The following is a 27,698-nucleotide window of genomic DNA, read 5'->3' on the forward strand; positions in this document are numbered from 1 at the left end:
GGAATGTTCTGACACTCTGGTATTGTAAATATATATATATATATATATATATGGATATGTTTTTATGTATACAACTTCTCGCTGTTTAGGTTGTTTGTTGTAGCATAGTTTTCATGGGTCCTATCTGGACCGAGATGTCGGTTGACTTATAATAATAGGTATTAGAGCAATGAAATTTCACAGTTTATATGTAAGGAAATTTTTTTTTTTTTTTTTATTAAATCAAGTCGTTACAAAGCAGCTGGTGGAGTTGGGATGATTCTTGTGGATGAAGCATATATTGGCGTTGGATTTCCCTTTCTGATCCCTGGTGCTAGTGTTGGAAGGACCATAGGGAATAAGATTTTGTCATATTTCAATGAAACACGGTTTGTTCTTTAGTATATCAATGTTCGCTGGCGGCCACGAACAAGCCGGCGAACGAAGCTCTGCTTTGTTTTCCAATGGATGGATTTGACGTTTTGGGAAGTGGGTTTTGGGCGGAGGTGAAAAGTTCCATTTTTTCCATTTCTTCTATTGCAGATGACCGTTTTTTATTTTTAGGCAAATCTCGCTGAACGGTCCAGCGAAATTTGATTTCCACGTGTTTAAATCTGGTCCAGCGAGATTTGATTTTCACGTGTTTAAATCTTGCAGTACCAAGTAGTAAGATTACGTTAGAGTCATTTTGGGAAATATTTTCCCAAATAGGGTATTATTTAATATATTATTTTAAAATAAAAATAAAACGGGGAAAAACTCTGGGGATGGGGGTTGGCAAGCCTTCTCTATGCCCATATACTCCATTTTTAACCAGTTTTATTTTATTGGTCTTGCATCAAACATGAGCTAACCTTTTCGAGAAACCTTGTATTAGATTTGGATAAACTATAGTATATTAAAATTTATCCGAATCTACATAAATTTAGATTCAAAGTTCGAAATTGGCTCCCAAACACTACCTAAAAATTTTTAGTTTAGTCTAGTCTAGTGAACCTCCCAACAAATTGCCCTTATTTATCTTTATTCCTTCTCATCCAAATTTTAAAAAACTCATTTTTAGGCATTTGAGTCATTTCTCCATAAAAATAAATTTTTTTTTTTATTTTTAAAATTGGCTTTTGCAAGCAGGTTGGCTCTCTGTGTTGGGAATGTGACACTCTCCGTCTCTCTTCCCCTTCTATCTGGTTGAGTTCCCAAGCACCAACTGGGGGCGATTCCTCTCACTCTCAGGAATCAGGATGCACGATGTCATTTCTTTCTCCTCTGGAACTCAAATGGAGTGTTGTTAATTCGTAAGTTGCAGATAGGCTAAACCGACCAACCAAAAATAATCGATAACTCGGAGGCGAGAGATGGCCACCAGAGGCAGCCACCACCACCGTCACAGAAAGAACACCGTCTTTCTTTTCTCTCTCCTCTGTGCGGCCTCTCTCTTACTCGCTCTCTCACTCTTCAGATCCACCTCCAGGAGCTCTCCTCCTCTTCGTCCCGTTGGAAACTTCACTACGGAAGCAGAGGAGGGATCGGGCGGGGACGGACCCTGCGACTACAACGACGGGTCGTGGGTCTACGACCCGACCACGAGATCTCCTCCCTACGATCACACCTGCAAGGAGATCTTCAAGGGCTGGAACTGCATTGCTAACAACAAATCCAATGCTCCCCATCTCATCAAATGGCGCTGGAAGCCCAATCACTGTGATCTTCCGCCGTTTGATCCCCGTCAATTCCTTGAGCGCTATAGAGACACTAGCATTGGTACTTTCTCTCTTTCTCTCGCTAATTTATCTATGTGAACTTTGACGTACAACTAAGGTAATGCTTGGTTCGATGTTTGGGAGTACTTTGTTGTGGTTTTCTAACTAGAAATCAGAGAAAAATTTGATTTCATAAACAATGAACGTACTTTCAAGATGCTAACCAGACAATAATGTAGTGAATAAATGGGCATTTAACTATTGGTTGAATGGTTATTCGACTGGATCTTTCGAATGCTAGATACAATTACTTCATATCTTTAATTCAGATTGTGAATTTTGTTTGGTCGCATAGAAAAATGCAGGAAAATAAGTCAAAATTATGGACTTAATTTTCTCTGCTTATTTCAGGACAATTGACATAACTAGCTTAGTTGGATTAGTTTTTTCATCAGTTTTTAATTTATACAATCTTCTATTAGTTGCTGAGAAAATATAGGAAAAAGAGATTGAGTTTTAGATCCTCAACTATTAGTCTCAGGAAACCCAAAGTCTTTATTTAACTACTAGACTTGGTTGAGTTTTTCATTTTCATTTTGTTCAATATGGCTGAGGTATTTAGAAGACGCAGTACTTCTTCCCTATTTTGCTTTGTATTCTCAGTGACCGAGTAAAGTTAGTTGTGTTTATGTAGAAAACTTGTTTCTGTGCAAGCACAAGCTATTTTCTTGACTTATTTGCTGTCTTTTCAATTGCATGGTAAAGCTTATTTATACTTTCATTTATTGCATTATACTTTCTATAGACCTTATGAATGTCAACAGCACAGGATTTATTGGGGATTCCTTAAATAGGAATATGTTTGTTTCTCTATTTTGTACTTTGAGACGGGCATCGAGTGAAGTGAAGAAGTGGCGTCCTGCTGGGGCTGATCGTGGATTTACATTTCCTCAGTACAACCTCACGATTGCGTATCATAGAACTAATATTTTGGCACGTTATGGTAGGTAAGCTGTGTTTGCTATGCTACTTTCTAATTAAGCAATTGTTTTACTGAGATTGTTCCGCAATTATTCTGTAAATGATATTCGTGATTTACAAATTCATTGTATCCAATTTCCACTCACAAATATTGTATTATCAACTTATGAAAATAAATTTATAGGTTTTTTTTTTTTTTGTGGAATTCTAGGCTTTTAAGATTCCCAATTATCATTTGTAGTACATCATTATATGTTTTTGGAAGTTCAAGCTTGTCATAAAAAAGTACAAGTTTGAAAGTGTTCATTGGATTGGATATGTGTGCCGTGCTTCTTCATAAGTTATGAAAAATGAAGTGCTTTTCAATTCTAAAGTGCATTTTCATGGAAGTTGGCTTCCTACTCATGGTAAAAGTTTTCTCTCAATGACACAATAACTTGTATCCTCCCATTTAAAAAAAATTGTAGGAGAAGCTAGCATTGGATGTTTAAAATATACATTTATTTGTGATGAGGTATAACTAACATTGGGTTTGCTGTTCTGTGAGCTCTAGAAAGTAGGAACTCAGTTCTATGATATATTAAAATTTTATGTTAAAATAAGTTGAAATTTTATAGATCATACTGTAATCATAGTCTTTAAATCATTGATCTTACTGAGCAGTGATTTTATTATTGTCTCTATTGCCTATTTTATTATTATTTTTTATAATATTCTTGCTATGTGCTCACTGATGCAATACAGATGAAATTAAATCTTTCTGTACTTAATTTTTTTTTTTCAAATTTCTTTGTACAAGATTGTTCTTTTGCATTGCATAAAAGGACTTACTGAGCAGTGGTTTTATTATTGTCTCTATTGCCTATTTTATTATTTTTATAATATTCTTGCTATGTTCTCACTGACGCAATACAGACGAAAATAAATCTTCCTATACGTAAAAAAATGTTTTTTTGCACAAGATTGTTCTTTTGCATTGCATAAAAGGAATGGACCCCCCAATCAAAGTTCTTATGTGTTTTCTTACAATGTGCACTTCTATATGTTTTGGCTACATCTAACAAAAATTTCCATCCTATTTTATGCAGGTGGTCAGCTAATGGTAATGGTGGCAAGCTAGAATCTCTTGGATACAAAGAGGGTTTTAGAGTTGATGTGGATATTCCAGATGGTACTTGGGCTGAGGCTCCAACTTTCCATGATGTTCTTATTTTTAACACGGGGCACTGGTAAGATTGTTTTCTGCTTGGGAACTCCTTACACTGAATGTTATAATTTTTTTGATAGAAAAATGGACAACTCATTAAAGGGCAACAAGGCACCTGGATAGGCTGGATACAATCAAAGAGGCCTAAAAGAAAAATATCACCTTTGATACTTAGTGTCTGAAAAATAGAGAATTGTGTAAAGTATACAACATACAGTCAGTTAGACCAAAATGCCTCTCCAGGCCCAAATCTCTTTCTCCACAGTCTTAGCTGTAACCCAAAAGCTGACTGATGAGAACAATAGAAGATTCCATAGGTTTCTATTCCAGGGAACAGTGAATTAGGATGTGAATATGTGATTCAAAAATTAGGCATCTTCTTCACGCAAATAAAATTTTTCAACAAGAGATATCCTCCTTTTCTGAAGGTTGATATCTGGGAGGGAATTGGCTCCAGATGGTTTTCCGGGAGGAAATTGGTTCTGACCACAGCAAGCTTATTTAAATTCCTGTAAAAAAAGCTGACTGTGAGTCTGCTGTTTTTGTTAAGTGTCCACTTAAGCTCATATGATTAGTCTGATGTGCAACACTGCTATATGAGCAGCCAAAAAAATCAATTGAAGCGTAGAGCTCCCAGTCTTAGGCATTTCTCATGAGGGGAATGTCCCAAATTAGTCTTTTGTTTGAAAGATGAAAAACTACACTTATCAGAGCAACCTCTTTATAGGCTGAACTGAAAATGTTGGAAAATTGAGTGCTAAGTGGGGTGAGTCTTCACCGCATGTCATGCTAAAAGAAAACAGTGTCCCCATTAGTCCATTACCAACTTCAAAATGAAAGAAGTCAAAGAAATCTTCCCAACCTTTCCTAATCCATTTCCAGGTATCTGCCTGATGTAGGATGAGGAAAAGGTATATGGATGGATAAGTTTTCCCCAATTTGGTGACCAATTTCAAAGAATATGGTCAAAGGATTGTTGGGTCCTAAACTCACATGTGTTCTGTTAATTATTGGTGATTATGTGATGTGCGTGCAGTTTATTAGTGGTAGGCTTATTTTTATTGTGGCTTGTTTGTAGTATATGTATGTTTTAGGGGTTCATTTTGTGAATTCTTGTATTGTAGTGTTTATTTGTAATTTTCTTGTATATCTTTAGGCTTTCTTACATATAGGATGTGAAAACCATGTAAGAGGTAGTTTTTGTGAATTAGAAAATTGAAGTGAACATGTGTTTTCCCCATTATATCTCCTTCCTCTTTTTTCTTTTTTCTTCCCTCTTCCTTATTTCTTCTATTTCCCTTCTCCTATTTATTCCTATTCCAATTTTTCACTTGGCATTGTTGTTGTGCGTCATTTGCTCAATTCATCTTTGTTGTTTTGCACCACAACCCCATGGGGTTCTCTAACTTCCTTGGAGGTCCACTCATGTGATCAAGTCCATGTTTGAAGCAATAGATTTTATCATTCATGAATTTTCAGAGCTATTTACTGAGGATGATTTTGTTGAACAGAGTGAGAGATTTGAGACCCAAGCCACTTTTTTGAATAGGTTGGTTGACAACCCCCCATTGAACCAAACGGTATTTGACATCCTTTCTTAGATTTCTCTGAAGGAATCTTTTCTTGGTGCCCTTCTAGCTTTTTGGTCATTCAGCATGGAATGGGGAAGAGGGACATGTAGTACATTGTGAGTTTTATAAGAGTCCTTTTGATGAGGGTGGATCTTCCACCTATTGAGAGGTAATTTCATTTTCACCGGCTAGTTTGCACCCCCCCTCCCCCCAAAAACCTCTCAACAATGGGTCCCAAACTCTTTTATCCTTGAACTTGGCTCTCAGGGGAACCCTTAAATAGTTAAAAGGATAAGGTCCCAACTTGCAGTCCAAAATGTCAGCCAAAAATATGTCATCAGCCTCATCTCCAACGGGGATGAGCTCACTTTTCCTCAAATTGACTCTCCACTTTGAAATTGCTTCAAAACAAAGAAGGATGCATCTCAAATTCAGAAGTTGTTGAGCTTCCACCTCACAAAAGATTGTGGTATTGTTTGCAAAGAGGAAGTGAGAAACTTCCATCATTTCCCTTTTGTTTCTTTTGATATTTTGCCCATTAAAGAGTCTTGCCCCTATGGCTTTTTACAACAAAAGACTGAAAATTCTATTTGCAATAATGAAAAGCAAAGGAACATGGGAGTAAGCTAGCCACAAGCCTCTAAGGCGGAAAAACTAGAGAGGGACCGGTAAAATGATAATGGAGAGGAATGGTGTAATGATACGTTGTCCAACCCATTTGCACCATGAATTACCTAAGCCCACTTTATAAAAGACAAAGAAGTAAATCCTAATAAACATGATAAAAAACTTTCTCCATGTCAAGTTTACAGCAACCTCTCCTCACTTTTAGGGTGGGTATCCACAATTTTTGAGGCGATAAGGGCTGCAATCATGATCTACCTTCCTCCAACAAAGGCATGCTTGAGCTGTCTCCTAACTTTTGGAGTTGCTTTTTTGAGTCCCAAAGTGAGCACCTTGGGTGGAAATATTTGATGTTAATATCTCCTTCCTAGGAAATAAGGCAACAAAAATAGAGTTAATGCCATCCACAAAGTTGCCCGAAGCATGAAAATCTTCAAAAATCTTGACTATGTTAGATTTGAGGAAGTCTTGGTTAGCTAGAAAGAAGCCATGGTGAATCTAGGCTTGGAACTCTGTCACTGATTCACCAATACAATCCTTAAGGGCATGAAGAATTTCTTTGTCATTGAAGGGGCTCTCTAGCCACTGGGTAGTAAAGTTATTAATCTTGCTGAATGTGATGGCGTCAATCTTTGGTCTCCAAGTAGATGATTTGGGGAAGAGATTTTGTAAAAATTGCAGATGTCATCTGTGGAGCTATTGAGAAGGGAGGGAAGGTTTGTGTTGCAAACAAGCAATGGGTGTTCTAGAGAGGGCTCAGAAGTAGAAACAGACAATTCCCAAGAATCTCAAGCATTTATGATTGCAGGTGTTGGTGTCTGATGGTTGAAGGGGTTCTCTAAACTAGTGGGAATTTAAGGAGGGGGGGGAGTATATATTTTTAATATTGGAAAGGCAAAAGAGTGTGAGGAGTCTTCCTCCAATAAGAGGATGCCACACCACAGCACTGTCAATGAGATAGTGATCAATTATTGAGCCAAGAGAGTCATGACACATGGTTAAGGTGAGAGAAAACATAGAGGAATAGGTGTCACAAATAATGCATGATAGACGCTTAAGCAACTTAGGAGAAAGATAAGGGGTGAAGACCCCCCTTATTGAGTCATTGAAGTCACTAAGAGAAGACTCTAAAACATCCAAGACTAGGAATAGAGGCGTTGCGACAGTTTTTGTAGTTGGATTGGCTCATGCTAGCAATTTTGAACTCTTGCAAGAGTGCAAAAATAAGAGGGCAGAGAAAAAAAGGAGTGTGAAGCTAATAGTGGAGATCAACTCATATTCAACTAAGGCTGCAAACAAGCCAAGCCAAGCTGACCTGAGCTAGCTTTATCATTCTCTAGCTTGTTTTTTAAAATTTTAACCAGCTCAAGCTCAAGTTGAATTCTATCCGAGGTTCCGAGCTTGAATATACTTGCTTGAGCTTGTTCATCTATGAAAATGAACGAGCTCACTAGCCCATACCGAGCCAAGCTACTCAAATGCTCATGAATGGTATGATACTTTTGGAGCCCACAAATGGTATGATTCTTTTGGAACCCACAAACAGCATCATTCTTTTGGAAGCTCTCACTTTGAGAGGCGAGAGGCTCTTAGGGTTTTGTTATGCAAAAGGTTAAAAGGGGCTCTTGCTAAAACTGCTTTAGGGTATTATGGCCTCCACCAAGCCAGCGGCCTTGGGCATTAGCTTCACCAAATTCAGGTTATGGATTTTGAGATAAACAAGTCCATGCCCAGACATTCCAACGAAGCCTATGAAGCCCACTACGTTCACGCCCTTAATAGTATAGTAGCCTAAGTCAACCTTATCAAGAAAGCCCATAAATGAGCTTAATCTAAGCCTATTAAACAAGCCCAATCAGGCCTGTAACTGAGTCTCTCATAAGCTGAGATGAGTCAAATCTGTTCATGTTCATTCTAAAAATTGGGTTTGGGAATTGCCTCATTTATATGATGAATGAGCCTGAGTGAACTTAACGAGTTGAGATCCCGAGCTGCTTGTTTACAACCGTACGCTCAATTTCTAGCGAAGACAAGATTTGACGAAAATAATTTTTAATTTGACCCAAGGAAGAATTGCATCTTCTTTTTTTTTTGAAGTGCGAGGGTTTGTTCCTCTTGGGGTCTACTTTAGTGTGGCTGGTTCTTGCGGGGATGCTTCGTAGGGGCTTGCTCCCATGGGCTGCTCTCCTGGGGCTTGACTACCTCGGAGAAGAACCCTGAGGAGTTGGTCCTTATGGGGTTTTTCTGAGTGTCTTCCTTTTGTTTCTATTGTTTGGATTGACTCTTTTTGCCATTCATTTTTGGGTTGTAGGATTTGCGACATCAATGGAGATTACACATGTGAAAGTGTTACCATGAAGAGTTAGGAGTATTGACGAGAATGGTTCTACTTATGAGGATGATACTAGGAGGAAGATTCTATTTGACAGAGATCACCTCCTTAGCATGAAGTTTGCCATGCAAGGAAGGTTACTCGTTCAGGGGATCACAGTTGAAGACAATTATTGATTTGTAAATTTGGTGTTTTTGCAACTGCACAAGAGAAATAAAGTTGGCCAGACCGTATAATTTTGAGAGGTTCTTTTTTGGCATAGTGGTGAAAAAGAATAAGGGATATAGGTTGACATGACAAGGGCTCATGCTATGCATGATGATGTTAGAACCAATGCCCGACCTTCACTCCTACATCCTAGAGAATCAATTTTATGTTTTAGGATGGAGAGAGAGGAGTTTCCACTCTCTACCATTAAGCTTGGCATTCAAAGAACTGCATAATATTGACTGGGAAGATTAGGTGCACCTTATTATTGAGAATCCAAGTAGTGAGGAGAGATTGAGACGAGAGGATTCTATGTTCCCCTGAGGTTAAATTGTCTTGGAGAGAGATCAGGGGCAAACTGATAATCATTGTAAGGCATGTAAAGCATTGTCAGCCTTCTAGGAGGATGCATTATGTGATCATGAGGTAGACAATCTCCTAATGCTATGAAAGCGATCAGCATCCACAAGATTTCCCTATTTTACATATGAGTGTAATTGGTTCAGTTTGGTTCGATTTTGACCAAACCGAATTGGGCAACTTGGATTTTCTGAATGATGAGCTGACACAGAATTGAAATTGATAGTTTCTTCAAGAAAAAATAATCCTTCAACTGTTTGATTCAATTTCAAATCAGTTTTAAAGGAGCCCGGTAAAAGCTTCTTCAAATACTCCTTTTTTGACCAATACTGTAAATATGTTACATACAGTGCACATGATTGCAAGTGGTTGACCATGAGTTATATTTAAATAGTTTATATTATAATTTAAACTTATTTTAAATAATTCGATATTGTACTATTATAATTACATTTAAATTAAAGCACAAACATTCAAAGCTATTTATAAGAATATTGTTTTCTTTATGACCATAAAATACAGGCATGAACATGGACATGAGATACTACATTACAGACAATAGATACAAAAGTACAATAAATCTTAATATATAGGAAATGGCACGACAAGACATGCTAAATAAAATTGTACAATATTATATTTAAATAATATGAATTGAATACCATTCAACATTATTCTCTCTTGTAAAATTTGCTCTCCAACAATTGGATGTTTTTGTCTGAATATTGCCACCTGTATCCCTTACCCTCCTCCGTTCTTTGCAGTCATGCCTGCAATGTCAGTCGATCCTAACTCAGCGTCCATTTTGTAGATCTTCGACCCTGATCCCTACTCATTTGCTTTTCCTTGTTCCCTTAACCAGATTTGTTTTCCTGTACCCTAACTTTTTTCAAACCTGGAGCCTTGGATTTCTCTTTTGATATTTCATTAATTGAGCAAATGAATCATCAGAACGTTGTATCGATTAACAACACTTCACGTTTGTGAGGAAAATTTTGCCTGTTATAGATAGAACCAAACAACATTTTTGAGATGAGGAGCATTGTTAGTTGAAGGATCTGTGGCTGTTTCTCTTCTTGAAAATTTTGAATCCTTGGGTGAAGGTCTAGGCACCCGATCACTTTGTTATGGCACGTATGAGAGCTAGTGCCTCTGGGCAAGTCATTTCAGCGATGAGTATACCGCTAAAGGAGGAATTCATATGATCTATTTTTACCAAATGTCGTGGAGCCATTCGTGTTGGAAGAAACTTTGGGAGGAGTTGCAGTGCAAAGCAGAGGTTTGTAACTTAACCAACCACTGTCAAGAAGCTGAAGTGTCTCCGTTGGATTTTTTAGAGAACAAAAGAAGATATATTAAGTGAAAAGAGAATACAAGAAAGAAAGTACAAGATATATTCAAAAATGAAGAAAATTACGGCAAAGAGAAAGACAAACCAAACCATGATTGCTCACTCCCCAAACAAAAACCTTAAGAAAATCCAAAACACAACTGCCCAACCCCTGACAGAAAGCTACCAGAAAACCTCATTTCAAACCCCTTGCATCGTAGTTGATAGAGCATTGCAAATTCACTAGTTCCAGTTGGTCCTGGCCTTTTACCGCCAACCAAGTGAATTTCCTCTCTCTGTGAATCAGCTAACTGCATACTCTTTTTGTCCAACAAAATTTTGAAAGTAAGACACAAAGAAAGGAGAAAAACTGGTGTGATTTTGCTCAATATTGTCCTCCCTCTCATCTACTTCGTCATTCCTGGAACCAAGAAATGCACACCCTCAGATCTGAATAATTTGATCCAAAACCTACTTGTGCACAAACTTCATCTATAAGTAGCCCTCCATCATAGTCCACCCTCCTTTCGTGAATCATCTCCCTGTTTCTTCCTTTTGATAGGACCTTCTTTTTTAGATCTATTTTTGACCTATTTGAATCCTCAATGTAAAAAGTTGCCATCACTATTCTTCAGGAACTTGGTCTCTCAGCATCCCTGGAAACCCCTCAACTGCCTTTTTATCCCTACTGGGCCTACTCTTACGCCCCTGACGAGTGTAAACCTTTGAAGTTGCTGATTTTTTGGCAACCTGGGGATTTCATCCCATCCAATCACCCTTTGTTACTCCTGGAACTTGCATCATCTTTATTCCCACAGTGAACAGCCTTACTGTTACCTTTCGTGTGGGCCTCTTGACTACCATCATCCCTAGAAACTTCTCTTGTAAGTTCATTAATCTTCAATACTTCCCTTCTCCCACCTCTCAGCCCACTGGAGAAGGGTTCATGTAGCTCATTCACGTTGAGCACCCCAGTCAGAGAGGAAGTACCACAATGCTGTTACTCGTCAATCTGTTTGCTTTGACCAAGACCAATTCTGCTGCGTTCAATTGTCTCAACACTCACTCCTGCACAGTCCTCTCCATGCTTGCAGTCTTCTGATGAAAAAGCTTAGTTTGAGGAGGGCTCTGCTGTACGCCCACTTCATATGTATGGAGTCCCCTAGTTTGGATGGGCATGGGCCTGAAAAGAAAGGTGGTCCCATTGCAGCCCAGCAAGGCTAAGAATTCCATAGAAAGCCCTTCAAAAACAGTTTGTGATTTAAACCCCTATTGTTCTAAGAAATTAGCCGCATTGTAATAAATTCAGGAAAGCCCTGCTGCAGCCAGCCAACTCTGAGTCCTTTTTTTGGTCTTGTCATAATGAACAGAAAATTCCAATCTTTTTAGAGCGTGATAATGGCTGATAGAACAGTACAGCTGGTTTTGTTTGAGTTTTAAGGTGAAGAGTACTTTTTTTTTCCTGCTTAATGGACAGTTAATTGAGATTGTAAATATATGCCTAGAAATGCTAGCCTCCAAGGTTCTCAAAGCATGTAGGATTATTAGATTATGCGATTGGCTTGAAGGCAGAGTGTCTTTCAGTGGCAAACAAGAGCATTGTGGCTGTGGGTCCATGTGAGAAGCAAATTTTATTCCCTCTTGTTGCATCAACAGATCAATATCTCTGTGCCTCTTTGAAGGATTGCTTGACAAGTTGCTTTTAGAATGTTTCCCTGTGCTGGCCGGGGGGGGGGGGGGGGGGTTGTTTGGGATTGCCGATGAGTGGCGAGTTTTTTATAATCTAACCATGCAATTAATGTCGTTGCATGCCCCAGCTATTTGTTTTTTGTGTATGCTAACATTGAACGGATTTATGTTTTATACTAGTAACATTTTTTTACTTACAGATTTTTCTAAATTTTTGATTTGGGCATTCTTGTACTTATTATAGGTGGTGGGCTCCCTCAAAATTTGATCCGGTTAAATCACCCATGCTGTTCTTTGAAAAGGGTCTGCCTTTGATGCCTCCGATACTGCCTGATGCTGGTCTTGATATGGTCTTAAAGAACATGGTATGACCTGATCCTCTGTTTGAAAATTCAAAATGGAATTAATAAGATTTAAAGCTTTTAATTAAAAAATTTACATGCTTGTATTGTAAATAGAGAAATGGTTGAAACCCACTTCAGAAACACATTATATAAAATTAATTTTGGGTGAGGTCTCTGTATGTTTCAAAACTCTAATCCTATTTTCTATAATTTTAATTTTTTTAAAATTCAGTAATAGGTGGGCAAATGGTCCTTTTCTTAAAATAATCTTTATTGACATCATGTTTGGTTTGTGGAATCGAATGGGGTAGGAAAGGAATGGGATAACTATTTTAATGGAGGGTATGATGAAATCAAGTGATAAGCACAATTCCAATCCTCCCGGTTCCATTCCATTACATTCATATGTATCAAACATGCAGTAAATGTTTTTAATTTTTTAGTTCAATAATACTTGGGCTAATGTACCTTCTTCTTGGAAGAATCTTTATTGAATGTATAATTGGTGTAAATGTGTTTTCTTCCTCAAACTAGCAAATATGTTTACTTTTTCTTCCAAAATAAAATTGCCAAATCAAAATAGGAATAAAATGATTAGTGTATGGAATCATTTTATTAAAAGTAAATCTTTCTAAAATCAAAGTTGAACCCGCACATGCATGTACAGACGCTCGCACACACTGATGCAGGACAGATTAAGCAAAGATCTGCCTATATGCCTAGGGGTGCTTGAGTTAGGGAAAACAACAGATGTTAGGGTTTGTAATTATTGTAGATAGCAGGAAACAACAGCTATTGACTTTTTCTCCTCTTCCAAAATATTGGCTTAAATTTTCTTTAGTTCTTATCAGCTTGAAAGCATTTGATTTTGGTGAATGTGTCGATTGTATGAAAGATATAATGCTGAAAAGGTCTGGATCAATTTGCTGGAAATCACTGTCCATGTTGAAACTGACAATGGATGGCATTTCCACTCTTCTAGGAAAGCACTCCACTTAGCATGTTGGGGATTTAGTTTGTTGTGTGAGTTGACGTATTTTAATGCTTTATGATCAGAATATAGGACAGATTCCTTACAATTTAAGTAATGCTTCCAATGCTCAATGGTTTGAACAGCATCATAGAATCCCAACTTATGGGTAGCCTTTGCTCAGCTTCATTATGCTTTTCACTGTAGCAGACAATCAGCTTCTTTCCTTACCTTAAAAACACCATCAACTCTGATGTGTGAAGCATCGCTAGTAACTTCAAACACCTTTCCGTACTCTGGTAGTTGCAAGCATGGTTTTCAAAACCTTGACTGGACTGGCCAAGCCTACCAGGTTGGAACAGGAATGGGTTCTGTTGCTGATCCCGGTGATGCCTCTAAACTAGGAACTTTATGGACTGGAGTCAACCCAGCCAAACCTGGATGATTTGGCCTTGCTTGGTGAGGGTGGGCTAGTTGATTTGATCAGCCTGCTACCAAAAAAATGAGTCAATGATGCTGCAGGTTTTAGAACCTAAGACCTGAAGGAGGATGAGTACACTTACAATTGCTCTAGCTTTTTTTCATGTTTGAGTTATTGACCAATGGTATATATGTGTAACCTACTCCACACAAATACACATGCGCATGTGTGCATAAACATGTAGAACCTTTAATCCTTTTACTATTAAAGCAAATTCTAATTCAATTTAGTCATGCTTTTTAATATTTGTTTGTTTCTTAATAGAGTTAACTATTTTTAAACACTAAATAAGGTAGTGCAAAAACAGTCATAACTGTTTTTTCAGTTTCTTCTTTATTTTAATTCACTAATAGGAGATTATTGCTATTTTATTTTTGTTTTTGTGTGTTTGTGCATGCATGCATGTGTGTGTACTGACATCACCGGTCCAACTACACCAGTTTGACCAACCTGGTGGCATTACTGTGTTGGTCATTGATCTCATTTTCAAAATGATGGTCGCAAAATCGGTGCGTTATTCGTACTGCATCAATTACTTAAAAGATTTGGTAGCAGCCTTTTCCCAATTTAGTTGTGCCCTTTTCGTGTAGTTAGTGACATTCATAAAATTCAATTTCCACGAAATTGTCAAAATTTTCTCTTTTCAACACCCTTGAAATCAAAACAGCAGGCAATTTTCACCTTACAAAATCTCCATTGAAATTTCCATGAATCATTCTTTAGAGAAATTTGTTGAAATTTTTAAAAAAATTCTTGAAATTAAAATTTGAGATTTAAAACCCAAATAGAAAATCTGTGTTCAATAATATATATATATATATATATATATATATATTATTGCAAGTGCAGACTGTTGAAATTGCATGAAATATCAAACTTAGATATTAGTTACAAGTTTTTAATTTACTATCTATGTCCAAATTATCCTTTTTTGTAATATAAAATATTTATTTATATTAGTTGAATATTTTGAATATAATCATTATTTTATGATATTGCACCATATACACCATATATGTCACAAATGTATATTTTTTTTATATACAATAATTTAGTTCTAAATCTTGCATTATTATATTTATTAACAATTTCTAAGGTTTCATAAAAGAATTCGATGCTTTACTACTAATTTCAATCATTTTTAAATTGACATAGGAATTTTCGTAATTTTGTACCCTCGAAATTTTAGTTGAATTTGAGATTTAAGACCTTGATTAATAGGTGCCATAACAAAACTGAAATTGTGAATGAAACATGTGTAAAATGAAGCTAGTTGTCACGATCTCGCTTATGTTGGCCGTATAAGGATGATTTAGTGTCAACCTTGTGAGACACCTTTTATGGGGTAAAACCATGATGTACAATGGGCTAAAGTGGACCTCAATGGAGTTGAGCCAAGACTGCCACATTTGATATCTGAGCCACCCTGGCAATAATGCCATGTTGGTGGATGTTACATACAGGTGTAGGTCTTACATAGAGGTTTGGGCCACTCTAATGAGGTGTGGCTTCAGAGACTGTAGGGGTGCCTATAATGATCTCATATCAAGCGTGTAGATAGAAGATCTTGGCCATATAAGGATCATTTACATATCAACCTTGTAAGGTGCCTTCATGGGGCAAACCATGAGACTCGTGTCAAAGCCAGACAAAACCTGATGGGAGTTGGGGCTGGGACCGTTGCACTAGGTCATGGAAGTTTCACACCATTGATATAGGGCCTATAGGCCTGTCAAGTATTGCCTTAACCTCTCCCAGACCTGCCTCTACACCATTAGAGAGACAAAGAGGCCCAGGGACACTCTTTACCACTTAATTAAGATGTTGAAAATTTTTTTGTCACATAAAAATTTGATCACATAAAAACTTCCATCACTAGATGAAGATGGTTTAGAAATGCTCTTACATATTCTTGTAACAAATCAAAATATCATTGACTAACCAGAAATTCACTAGTAGAAGAATGAAATACCTGTCGTAGATCCCATAAATGTGCTTGAGCCTTTGGTTAATCCAAAGGGCATAACCGTCACTCGTGTACACCATCTTTTATTTGAATTCTGTTTTTCATCCTTGCTTGGTATGATTCTGGTTTAGTGATATTCACTAAGATCATCTTTGAAAAGATGGTAAAACCACTAAGCATTTCAAGCATGTCATTCAACCGTGAGATAGGAAATTATGATCTTGTTAATGGCTCTGCTGTCAATGCATATCCTCCAACTATAGTCTCTTTTTGGTGCAAGGGCTGGGTCTGGCGCTAAATCAGGCCAGCACGTTTGGTTGCCTTTCTGATGTCCTGTGTCTTCCTTTTGGGTGACTCAGCTTTGATGTTCTTTGTTCAGCATGTGGAGCATGCTCAATCACAACATTTAGAGGATTAAGGTTGGCACATCTGCTACATGAAATAGCTTGTACTCTTCCTTCCTCCTGTCGCATTATTGTCAATGTGTCATACAACTAAGGTCTTTCTAATAAAACTTGTGCCAGCTCTATTCAGATGACATCATATACAGCCATCTCGGTAGTGTCCCTCCAAAGGTACAAGACATCGATGGTTGATGGTAATGATGGCATCATTAATCTAGGAAGCTCAATATGGACAGGATCTTTTCAGTTTTGAGCTGCAGATTTTCAGCGAACTCCTTTCAAACAATGTTAGAACTGTTACCATAGTCACCTTACATACTCAATTTCAACAATGCAAATGATTATATGGAATATAGTAGTGTGCAGCCAATCTCCACTAGGGTCTTCAAGAGCAAGTACACTCTGTCCATTTTTATATCCATCTAGGTTCCACTGGATCTAGAGTTTTAAAACTCTCTCTTCTTGTCAGTCATCTACTCCTTGTTCTAATATAGCTCAAACCTCTAGTACCATGAATGCTTTAGGCTGCTGCAAAATGGCTGCCTGGCTTTGTAAAGGCTGTCTAGGAACTCTCCCTCCAGCAGTTGAAGTCTCTGCTGCATGGTCTCAGTGCTTCTCCTAGTTTGCACCATTATTTTCCTGACTATCTTTATGATTTTAGGATTTCCATTAGTATTCTGCATCTGCACGCTCAACAACTGAAACTGTTCTTCAATGGAATCCCAGCCTGTTCACTAGCTTGACAAGGAACTCATTTCTTTGTGCACTAATCAGTTGGCTTCTATAGGTATTCCCACTCCTTGTAGACATGATTTCTTATGTAGGACAAGTAACAGAAATCAGAAACAGAGAGAACTGAGGGAGAGAAACTGAGAAAGGAGAAGAAAAATTTAGAAGGGAAAAAATGATGGAGGGCATATATAGAAATAGAAGTACAAAGAGTTAAAGAAGAAGAGGAAGAGAGAAAAGCAGAACTGAACAGGGGTAGAACAGAAATTAGAAATGGGAAGAGAAATGCAGACAGTGCTAAGGAGGAGAACAGAATAGAACAAAGGAGAAAGGAAGAAGTGGAAAGGGGAAAGAAGAAAGAAATAAGAGGGAGTCTGCACGAGAGAGGAAAATGTATAGGAAATCTGGGTTCAACTCTGACAACTGTTCACTGATACAATATAAACAAGTACTTATACACCCAACAACACAACTGAAACAAATGATTACAAAATAATCACGAAGTACTCAAAATACAAAAAATAACCCTAAATTAACTAAAATTCTAAAATAGCTAGAGTTTTCCCAAACTAAAAAAATAAAAATAAAATTCCCTGCTACAATATAAACATGCAAGGAAAACTACAGAAACAAATACTGAAAATTGAAAACCAGCAACATGTTTGGTTAATATTTCTAAAATTAAAACAAATTCAAATACGTTAAAATAATAATAGTATAAAATAATCCAAATTAAAAATACTATAGTAAAAATAAAATTATTATAATTATTTTACTTAATTATTATAGTTCAAAAGTCATTTTTTAGGAACAAAATTATTGTACATGACAACTGAAAAATAGTAAAAATATTTTATAAGTGGCTTTTATTATTATTTTTTAGAATTTTTTGAAATTTTATGTACATTTTTTATTTTAATTATGTTTAAAATTCATATGATCATTTAATTTTAATTTTTGTGAAAAATTTTGTATAAAATGAATGTTTTAATCCACAAAAAATTATTTCTGGATATTAAAATATTCTGGCTATAGGTTGCTAAAACGACCGAAAATGATAACAACTTGCTCACAAATACTTGAAAACTGACAACAAAAGTGGAAAACTGGCAACATAAACAAATGCACTTTCATAATCTATTTCTTCAATTTGCAGAAACAAAAACCGAAACAGAGTGCAAAAACAATACCATACCAAACAGATCCTATAGTTCTCCATTGGTAGTTCTCCATCAAACCCCCCTAGTTAGAGAAAACTTGATCTCAAGTTTTAAAATGTCACAGTAGCATTAACTCCATGAGTGGAAACAAAGTTGAACATGTAGGCAAATCAAAAGGTGGTAAAAATTACATTGCATTGTCAATCACCACTAGAGAGTATCTAAAAGATCCTCCAACTGCAAGCAGCACAGAAGGCTGCAATGTCTTTTGATAAAATAATAAGTCCTCCAAAATAAGAAGTCAATTTAATATCTAAATTTATTGGCATCTCAAACAAGTACGTATTCATTTCATATTCCAGAATGGACAATGTTTCACTAGATTTGGTTAAAGATGTGGAGGGAGAAGATGTGAGGGATGGGGGCACAAATTTACTAGATAGAGGAGAATTAATCGCAAGATGATTTTCAACAATGGGGTCCATGATTAAATAATTTTCAACCAACTCTAGTGGAACCAGTTGATCCTCTCATTCTTTGGGTTAGGAATGGAACATTGAGGTTGAAAAGCATGGTCGTTGACAAACATATATGTCTTAGTAGTGGATTACTCATTTTGAAGTTCATTGCCAGTCTTAACAGCCAAGGCCACTTACTAGTCAAGTCTCTGGCTTAGAGGCTCCAAAAATGTTTAGGATCACCAATGACAAGTTGAAGGTCTTATTCTGAGAAGATTCATGACTCATGTCCATTTAAGAATCAAAAAAGTTTTGTACTAATAATGTGTGAACATTTATGTAACAATTTGCATGGACACTTCTGATATTTAATTTTTTATCTTCAACAAGTTGAGGTTTCTCTTGAACATCTTGGGCGGGCCTAGGACTACCTTGTGACCATTGAGAAATTGATCTAGACAAATGAAACTCTCTAAGATACCAAGTGGTGTTATGAGTTGGTAGCTAGAGAAATCTCTGAGCTTCCTAAGCCATGTGGCAAGTCTCAGATAAAGTAGTGTGATATTTTCGAATTTGTAAAATCATATGCTTTCTGATTTCATCCCTCAACCCTTTTTTCAAACGTAGTCACCACTCTAGGTTCCTCAGTAAGAGTACATCAATAAATAATGTCTCTAAATTTGAAGTTATAATGAGTGACTCTAGAAGAAAGTTGCCTAAGACTATAGTATTGGGCCACTAATTGCTTCTTATGAGAAAGGGGGTTGACATTTCTCTCTCAAAATATATCTCATATAAGACCAAGTGGTAATGGATTGTCCTTTTCAGCTTTTGCCAATATTTTTTGCTAAACCTAGAAATTTTGATTTAGCTAGGTAGATACTTTGTTGGTCACATAGCCCAAACCAATTACAATAACTCTCCATGTCCTCCAAACAATCTAAGAAAAACTGAGGACCTGAACAACCATCAAAATTAAGGGCTCCTATGTTTTATCAATTTTTGAGAATTGCCAACTAGGCGGAAACTAAATCTATGGAATTGTCTCATCGTTTTTTTCTTTTTATCAGAGAGCAAATATGGACCAATGCAAATTCAAAGAAAGTACCAAATAGATAAGCAACATTAAATCAATTTTGATGGGGTCCAAATAGTGTAAGTTCATACAATGTTATCAAATGGTCCTCTTATGTGGACTTTGCAGTTGTAAGAGATTCTTCAACTATTTCCTGTTTTCCCTTCACTTTCTCGCAGATGCTTCAAGAAAATTTTGCCAACAAACCTGAAGCAGGTGTTGGTAGTGCAAGTTCTTTCTCCAAAATGTCAATGGTACCATGGCAGCCAATTCCTTGCAAAATATAACTGAAAAATGTGAACTATATACAATCAGCCCATTTTCTTCAAACAACTTCAAAACATGATCACCCTCATGCTGCAGGTTGAGGTTGAAATTTCAAGTTCTGGAAGTTGCCAAGGTGCTGGCAGCGTGAATTTATCCTCCAAAATATGTGTCAATCGCTTGAAGTTGGATTTTCATCAGACCAACATCTGAATCTTGCAAAGGAAAACTAGTCTGTTGCAGTAAATCTACAACATGCAGCTGGTCCTTGGCCTGAATGCCGGCAAACCTTTAGAACTATGAAATTTGCATTGGCTGTCCAAGATCCTATAGTACAAGTCAAAATATCTTAAAGCCAAGGCAGACATTCCAAACCATCATGGCTAAACTCAAGTTCTTGCAATTCTGGGAAATGCAGGAGAATTTGGGACTATTCCCTGCATGCATAATCGGCATCCAGTGGTGTGTGTCACAAGTGAGGCTCCTCCAGTGATGTTATTCCAGCTGGTAATAGAATAGAGAATGGTGAGTCTGTTGGTGCATCAATAAAACAATGGCAAATGTGTGGTTTTGAAGGTTAATCAAGAAAGTTTCAGTTGGCGCATGGGGCTTCACCAGTCCGCTATGAAATTTCTGGAGATGTGGTTTCTGGGGTTTCTATGTTCGATGGTGAGGGAAGTGTTGTCAAACTATGCCTGGAAATTGGTGTTCGAAATTCTGGAGCACGACTGTAATTTTCAGAAAAGTTGCAGACTAATAGTCTTCTGTTTCCTGTGATTTTCCTGCATTTTTCTGAAGTTGTTGCAGCAATTAAGTCTGTGGGAGTAAATTGCAGTTGTTTGGTGGATGTAGCTCGAATTTTGATGATCCTCCAGTGGGGATTGTTGGGAGTTAGAACTTTGATGGATCAGTTAAGGAAGATTTTGGATGAATAGAAGTTTACTCTGAAACCAAACTGATCTAAGATGAGTAGTTGATGTAGGACAGACATAGAAACAGAAGTAGAAAGATAAAGAAGAACAGAGAGAGAGAGAGAGAGAGAGAGAGAGAGAGAGAGAGAGAGAGAGAAATTAGAAATAGGAAGAGAAATGCAGAACTGGAAGATCTGAAACAGTGGTAAGGAGGAGAACAGTATAGAACAGAAGGAGAAAGGGAATAAGAAGGAAGAAGTGGAAAGTAGAAGCAACCAAAAAGAAAGGAGAGGGAGAGTGTTCATGAGAGAGGGAATTGAACAGGAAATCTGGATACAAACATGATAACTGTTTCACTAATGCAATTCAAGCAAGTACTTGTACATCCAACAATGCAACTAAAACAAATAATTACAAAATAACCTCAAAATACTTAAAATACACAAGATAACCCTAAATTAACTAAAATTTAACCAGAAATTTCCCACACTAAAATCAAAGTCCCTAGCTGCAATATAAACATGTAAAGTTCTTCATTGTTGGTTGTCCATCAGTTTCAACCCCAGCTCTAATACCAAACTGATGATCTGCCCATTGATGGGCTTAGAAGTGCTTGGGTTAGAAAATAAGGGAATTTAGGTTTGTAGTTGTGGCAGAAAGTAGTTGTGATGCACTTAATGTCCTAATTTTTTCACACACAGCCGGTCCCAAGTTGGGGTAAAGGAGCAGGGTTGCGTTAGGTAGCTGACAGCCAGCGTAAAATTTGTCAGATCACTATGATATGAATCCTTACCAAATTATTGGCGGAAAAGGATTCATATAGCCGACCACACCTAGTGGGACTAAAGCTTGGTTTTGTTGTTGTTGTTGTTGTTGTAGTTGTGGCAGAAAGTAGGACCATGGTTTTGAAACAACTAGGATTAGATTTAGTTGGGATTTGGTGACAAGAAGGGATGGAATATATTGAACTGCTTGCTGGAAATTCTTGCTGCGAAAAACAAGGATTTTTGATAGGTACAGTTTTATGGTGGTAAAAATGGAAAACATTCGAAGGGTTTTGAGACTTTAATGGGTAGAAGATGGAATAATGGTTGGGGTTTTGGGGGGAAGGAAAAGGAGAAATTAAGATGCTGTGAGCTGTGCTTGTGAATGTTGCAATCCTTATCAATCCCACACTTACGAATCACACTAGGACTTGACTGACTGTGACAGAAAGGAACTAAAATTAAACTACAGCTAACTTCCAAGCATAGAATTCGTCAAGTAAATAAACTAAATACTCTTAAAAAATTAATCTACAATTAACCAACGAAAATATTTAAGAAATAAGATTACAACTCAAAGCGTAGTTTTAAAAAACGGTGCGTAAGCATGTAACGGTCGTTACGTAACAGTATCGATTGCTTCTAAGACTGTTATAGGGAAATATAGAGGCAGTGCTCCGGTCTGTTAGCCAGATCGGCTGTGAATGACTAAAACAGGTTTTTGAGCTTTTTTTTCCCTTTATTGAAGCTTAGAAATTCAATTTTAAGTTGGTATATTTAATATTTTTTTATAAGAAAAATTCATTTTTTGGATTTATTTTCCTTGACATTTAATATAACATTTTTTCAATACCTACCATCAGAGCAAACCTAACCTTTTCTCTTATTAAATTACAAAGTTTGTATTCTAAGTTCTTTCAATTTCATTTTATTTTTTCTATTTTTTCATGTACATCTAGTTTGGAGACTAAAATACATGATATTGTATTCATTTTTGTTCTTGTTTAACATATGGACATTCTATATTTTGTTTTTTGGATAACAATAATTCCATTAAAGACTAAGAGAGTACAAAAGATGCCATTCCATAATTATATTTCTTTATATTTATTATTTCTTAGTTTGAACTTCACTTATAACCAATAAAGTAGTGAAAATTAGCAAATGTATGCTTCTTCCCGCCAATAGGAACTAAAGCAACAAACATGAAAAATACTTGTAGTATATATTATATTTAAATTGATTAATAATTTACTAAAAATCATTTAAAGCACTAGTATATAGGATTTTGGGATCAAAACATGTGAATCTATAAGTTTCTAAAGCAAAAAGTGAATTAATGGATGCAGTGACTGCTACCTGTTATGTAACGTCCGTGCAACTGTTACACCGCGACCGTTACTGTTATGTGGACCGTTTCTGTTATTTAAAACCATGACTAAAAAATGAAAATGATGACTCATGAGAGGATATTTTGGGTCATGCTAGTGTAGGCGGTAGTGATTTTGATTGTGATGGGGTTGTGGATCAAATTTGGGATAAGCATGGTTATTCTTCCGACTCTTCTTCTGGTCATCTTGGGGATTTATCTTATGTGCTGTCCCTTCCTCTAGAAGGTTTAGATGGAATTAGTATTTTTGAGGATGATGTTTCTAATGAAGAGCAAAAGAAATATGATGGAATTCTGGTCACTCCAGCTCAAGAAATTTCTGGAAGGACCTTCAAACTTAAGAGTTCGTTGGATAACTTGGGCCTCAATTTGTCTGATCATGGAGGAAACAAAGTTAGGCTTGGTAAATCTAAGGTGAAGAAGAGTTAGAGGGAATTAGCTAATTTGAAGTGTTTGGTGAACTATATATGGGAAGGGTTAAGAGGGTTTTTTTTTTTATAAAAGAATCCTGTTTGTTTTTGCTTTTTCTTCTCCTTTTTCTTTTTTTTGAAGATTTGGTATCCTCTCTCTAATTGTATATTCTATCTCTTAATATATCTTCTTTTTCATATTAAAAAAAATGACTGCCCCTAAGATTTGCTGCTCTGAAAACAATAAAAACAACCAACATTTTTTCTTCCTTCGAAGAATTGACTTCAACTTTGCTTCACACACACACACTAATTAATGTGTAGATCAATTATTTGTATGCACTATGCATGATTTGTTATATTTAGACATGTTATAAGGAATAATCTTTCGCAGAATCTCTTATGCTCCAAATTGATTTTTTTTTTTTTTAATGTTCATCACATTTTGATATATGACAATGGACACATGAAGACAATTTTTTTCAGTTTTCAAGCTAGCTATAGTTATTATTATTATTATTATTATTATTGTTGTTGTTGTTATTATGATTATGATTATTACTATTATTGTAATTGCTATTATTATTACTTGCAAAAGTATTATGCTCACTTCTAAAAAATTTAAACAGTGATAACAAATTGCAAAAAATAAGATGCCCTCTACCTATTAACATTTTATACATAAAAAATATATTTTTAATATCGAAACGGTTTCGAATTAGAACTTAATCATGTATATATATAGTGAAAATTTTGAGTTAAATCTCAAGCATGTTATATTTGTAAAACTTCTTCAAACTCTTTTTGGATGGTCCTTATGTGCAGTTACAACAACAATAACAACAAGAAGCCTTAAGTCCCACTATGGGGTAAGCATTCCTTTTTTGCCAATTAACATGATCAAGGCTATTTTCCTTAACTAACTTAAGTGCTGTTAAATTCTTTCTCACTACCTCATTCCAAGATAATTTAGGTCTACCCGTACCTCTTCTAGTACCATTAACAATAACCAGTTTCTCCTCCTCATTGGTGCCCTACTTGGCCTGCGTTTGAAATGCCCTAAGCATTAAGCCGCTCTCACTTATCTTATCTTCTACCATTTCTATAGCTAATTTATTGCAAGTATGTTCATGTCTTAATTTATCCTTTAGTGTTTTACTACTCATCCACCTTAGCATTCGATTTTTGGCAATTTTAACTTTTTGAATATGCTGTTTCTTAGTTGTCTAACATTTTGATCCGTAAGCTTGGCTGGTCTTATAGCTGCTTTGTAGAACTTTTCTTTTAATTTTAACAGTATTTTACGATCACATAGTACACCTGAAGCACTTTTCCATTTTACCCATCCTGCATTAACTTTATGTACTACATCCTTTTCAATTTCTCCTTCTTGTATAATAGACTCTATATCAAAATCTATTAGTGATGTTAATTTCTTGATTATCTTAATCTTATTATTTATATTCCTTAGAATATGGGTGAAATTGCATTCCATAAAATGTCTTATTTCTACTAATTCTAAAATTTCTAGACTCTAAAGTTGTTTGCCATAGTTCTAACTTAGATTTTAACTCCTACTTTCATCAATAAAAACAATATCATCTGTAAATAGCATACACCAAGGGATCTCGTTTTGGATATTCTTAGTAAGTTCATCAATCACTAAAGAAAACAAATAGGGGCTCAAAGTTGAACCTTGATGTACACTTATTGTGATTGGGAAATCTCTAGACTCTCCTTTTGCAGTCCTAATGCTAATAGAAACTCCATCATACATATTCTTATTGACATCAGTATATTTACTACATACTTTCTTATTTTCTAAACCCCACCATAAATTCTCTAGGTATTCTATCATGTGCTTTTTCTAAGTTAATAAAAACCATATGTAAGTCTCTCTTTCTTTTCCTTAAATTTTTCCATTAACCTTCTTAGAAGATATATAGCTACCTAGCATAAAATTGAATTGATTCAATGAGATCCTTAATTCTATTCTTATTCTTTGTTTAATTATCATTTCCCACAATTTCATTGTATGATTGATAAGTTTTATTTTGTGATAGTTTTAAATTAGGTACCAAGTTTACTTAGTTTTTTGTTAGGTACTAAGTACTCTATCCTTATGCACTTGTTATAATTTTTAATTATTTAAGTAAATGTGTAATTTTATATCTAATTTAATGTTGCAAAATGTATTAAAAACTTTAAAATAATTAATATTTTTCAACTATTTACTTGGAGTAAATAGCCTTTACCTGAGCATCACATGGGATTTTAGCACAAGCAAGTTCACAGCTTCATGCACCCCATCCTTTACTCTCCGACTCCAGTGTTAACCATTCTAAAAACCATAATTAGTAATAAAACATGCAATGCTTGTGTTTCTAACATCGAGTATTTGGGAGTAGGCGCTGTGGATTGCTCAGGCATTTGAACCGTTTTTTTTTCCTTCAAAATTTTCTCTTTTTCTTGCGATTTGCTTCTCCCTCATTTGGTTTAATGACATTAGTATATGAAAGCTTAAGACGTGTGGATATTTGGTGGTGTGATACTAGTTACGGTATTTACATTTTATGGCTGTCCAAAAGCTGAAAAGCATATGAATTCTTGCTGCATGTCTTCACCGATGTGCTTTGATAAATCTGTCAATGCATTTTCATGATAGGTATCATATGTGGAAAAAAGAGCACGACCGGGGTTGATCAAGTTTTTTCGTACCCAATCCCCTCGACATTTTGAAGGAGGTGAATGGGACCAAGGCGGTTCATGTAAACGCTTGGAGCCTTTGTCGCCTGAGCAGGTGAGTGACAAATGTGTTATTGTGAAGTTCAATTTCATTGATTACAGTGGTGGAGGTTACATATTGAATCTTGAACTCGATCCTTTTGCATGCTTTTTTTGATGGCTAAATAAGCACAACACTACAAGCACACAAACTTCCCAAATGAGAGTCGAACCTTGGCTTCTCCCAATGAGGCTAGGAGACGAATCATGGAGCCATGACTCACTTGCTTCTATATGAAACTTGCGTTCTGCAACATGTTTAATTTCGCTATAAAACCCTTGCTGTATTGCGCGACTGAGCGATCATTGTTTCTGCTGGTGTATCGTATCTCTCAGATGGAGGAGTTATTCTCTTTGAAAAATAATGGGAAAAATGTAGAGGCACGCCTGGCGAACCTGCACCTGTACAAGGCACTCCCGGGGTCTGGTTTCCATGTTCTGGACATTACCCATATTAGTGAATTCAGAGCAGATGCCCACCCTTCTGCTGCTGGTGGAAAGAAACATGATGACTGCATGCACTGGTGTTTACCAGGAATTCCAGATACTTGGAATGACTTGTTCGTAGCTCACTTAAACGATGTTAAGGATCCAAATTAATATATATTCTTTTTCATCCCCAAAATGATACTGCATTCTCTTTTTCTTTTTATTTTCTTTTTATTTTGTAGTAATAGTATATTAAATTGAACTATTCCTAAAGGACTAAAGCCAAAATCATGTTAGTCGTTACAAAAAACATAATGTCAATTCTACCTTTTATTATAACTTCTTAAAATTTATAATTTCATATTTATCTCAAAAGTTAAAATTGAATGCCATCTTGTCACATTTCACTTGATTAATATATAATATCAATAGTCTCCTAATCTTTTGTGATTCTTGTTCTCCAAATAATTTATAGCTCTTTTCAAATTCTCGTTTTTCTTTTTCATTGATCTCTTTCTTTTCTTCATGACCTTCAATAACTCTCCCCTTCTAATTTTTAACCTTTAGTGGACACCATTGTTGGGATGAAAATCAAACGATTTTTTGCAATGTCTGAGTATCATAAAACGAAAAAAGAAATTCAAAGTAGACTTCGACATTTATTGGTGAAATCAATTGGATTATTTTTTGGGGTGAAGGGGAGGGGGGATGCGAAGGTGAAGTTTGTGTACTTAAATATTGTTGTCATGTTCAAATTTCAAATACAAATCAGAAAGTCTTTGACTCAAAGATGAGTGACAATAGCAATGATGCGTTTTAAAGTTGTTTTTCACGGTGTAGTAATTTAAAATCTAATTGCTTGTGAGATGGCGAATCCACCTTTTAATTGTTGAGCTTATAGATGATTATTAATGCGCTTAAAACTTTTTTTTATGTGAGTTGTGTAATAACTCTATAAATTATACGACAAAGAGTTCAGGGCCACGAGCTTAAGGTCCAGAACCTGGAAGACTCAAAGGTCACTTGGAAAGCAGTGAAAGAGTTGATGAAGAAGAAGGAAAGGAAGAAGTCCAACTGCATCTGCTAGCGTTAGCATTACGCTACTTTCTTCCCGAAGGAACTAGAATCATCGATATGCCACAATTGCCTCGTAGCACAGTAAAGGAAGGGGTGAAAACC

General features: G+C 36.1%; 1 protein-coding gene across 4 annotated transcripts; it reads left to right on the plus strand.

Moving 5' to 3' along the window:
• Positions 1 to 1,095: 1,095 nt before the first annotated feature.
• Positions 1,096 to 26,715, plus strand: LOC131164623 (protein trichome birefringence-like 13). Of its 4 annotated transcripts, none has more exons than XM_058121947.1 (6): positions 1,096 to 1,740; positions 2,509 to 2,686; positions 3,749 to 3,889; positions 12,225 to 12,345; positions 25,972 to 26,106; positions 26,427 to 26,715. In XM_058121947.1, the coding sequence occupies exons 1-6, from the start codon at positions 1,335 to 1,337 to the stop codon at positions 26,688 to 26,690; spliced, it is 1,245 nt and encodes a 414-aa protein (XP_057977930.1). In that variant the 5' UTR covers positions 1,096 to 1,334; the 3' UTR covers positions 26,691 to 26,715. The 4 variants fall into 4 exon arrangements, with proteins under 4 accessions (XP_057977930.1, XP_057977933.1, XP_057977929.1 ...); XM_058121950.1 differs by having other exon boundaries at positions 1,114 to 1,740; positions 26,221 to 26,715; XM_058121946.1 differs by having other exon boundaries at positions 1,122 to 1,740; positions 2,485 to 2,686.
• Positions 26,716 to 27,698: the final 983 nt, after the last annotated feature.

Source organism: Malania oleifera, chromosome 9, assembly GCF_029873635.1.
Source record: "Malania oleifera isolate guangnan ecotype guangnan chromosome 9, ASM2987363v1, whole genome shotgun sequence".
Taxonomy (NCBI): Eukaryota; Viridiplantae; Streptophyta; class Magnoliopsida; order Santalales; family Ximeniaceae; genus Malania; species Malania oleifera.

What these genes read in the sequence shown, in the direction of transcription:
- LOC131164623 (XM_058121946.1), top strand. Translation starts at nt 1,335, where the DNA reads ATGGCCACCAGAGGCAGCCACCACCACCGTCACAGAAAGAACACCGTC. An exon ending in CTATAGAGACACTAGCATTG is followed by an intron (nt 1,741 to 2,484) that starts GTACTTTCTCTC and finishes TACTTTCTATAG; the next exon opens with ACCTTATGAATGTCAACAGC. An exon ending in AGCCTTTGTCGCCTGAGCAG is followed by an intron (nt 26,107 to 26,426) that starts GTGAGTGACAAA and finishes CGTATCTCTCAG; the next exon opens with ATGGAGGAGTTATTCTCTTT.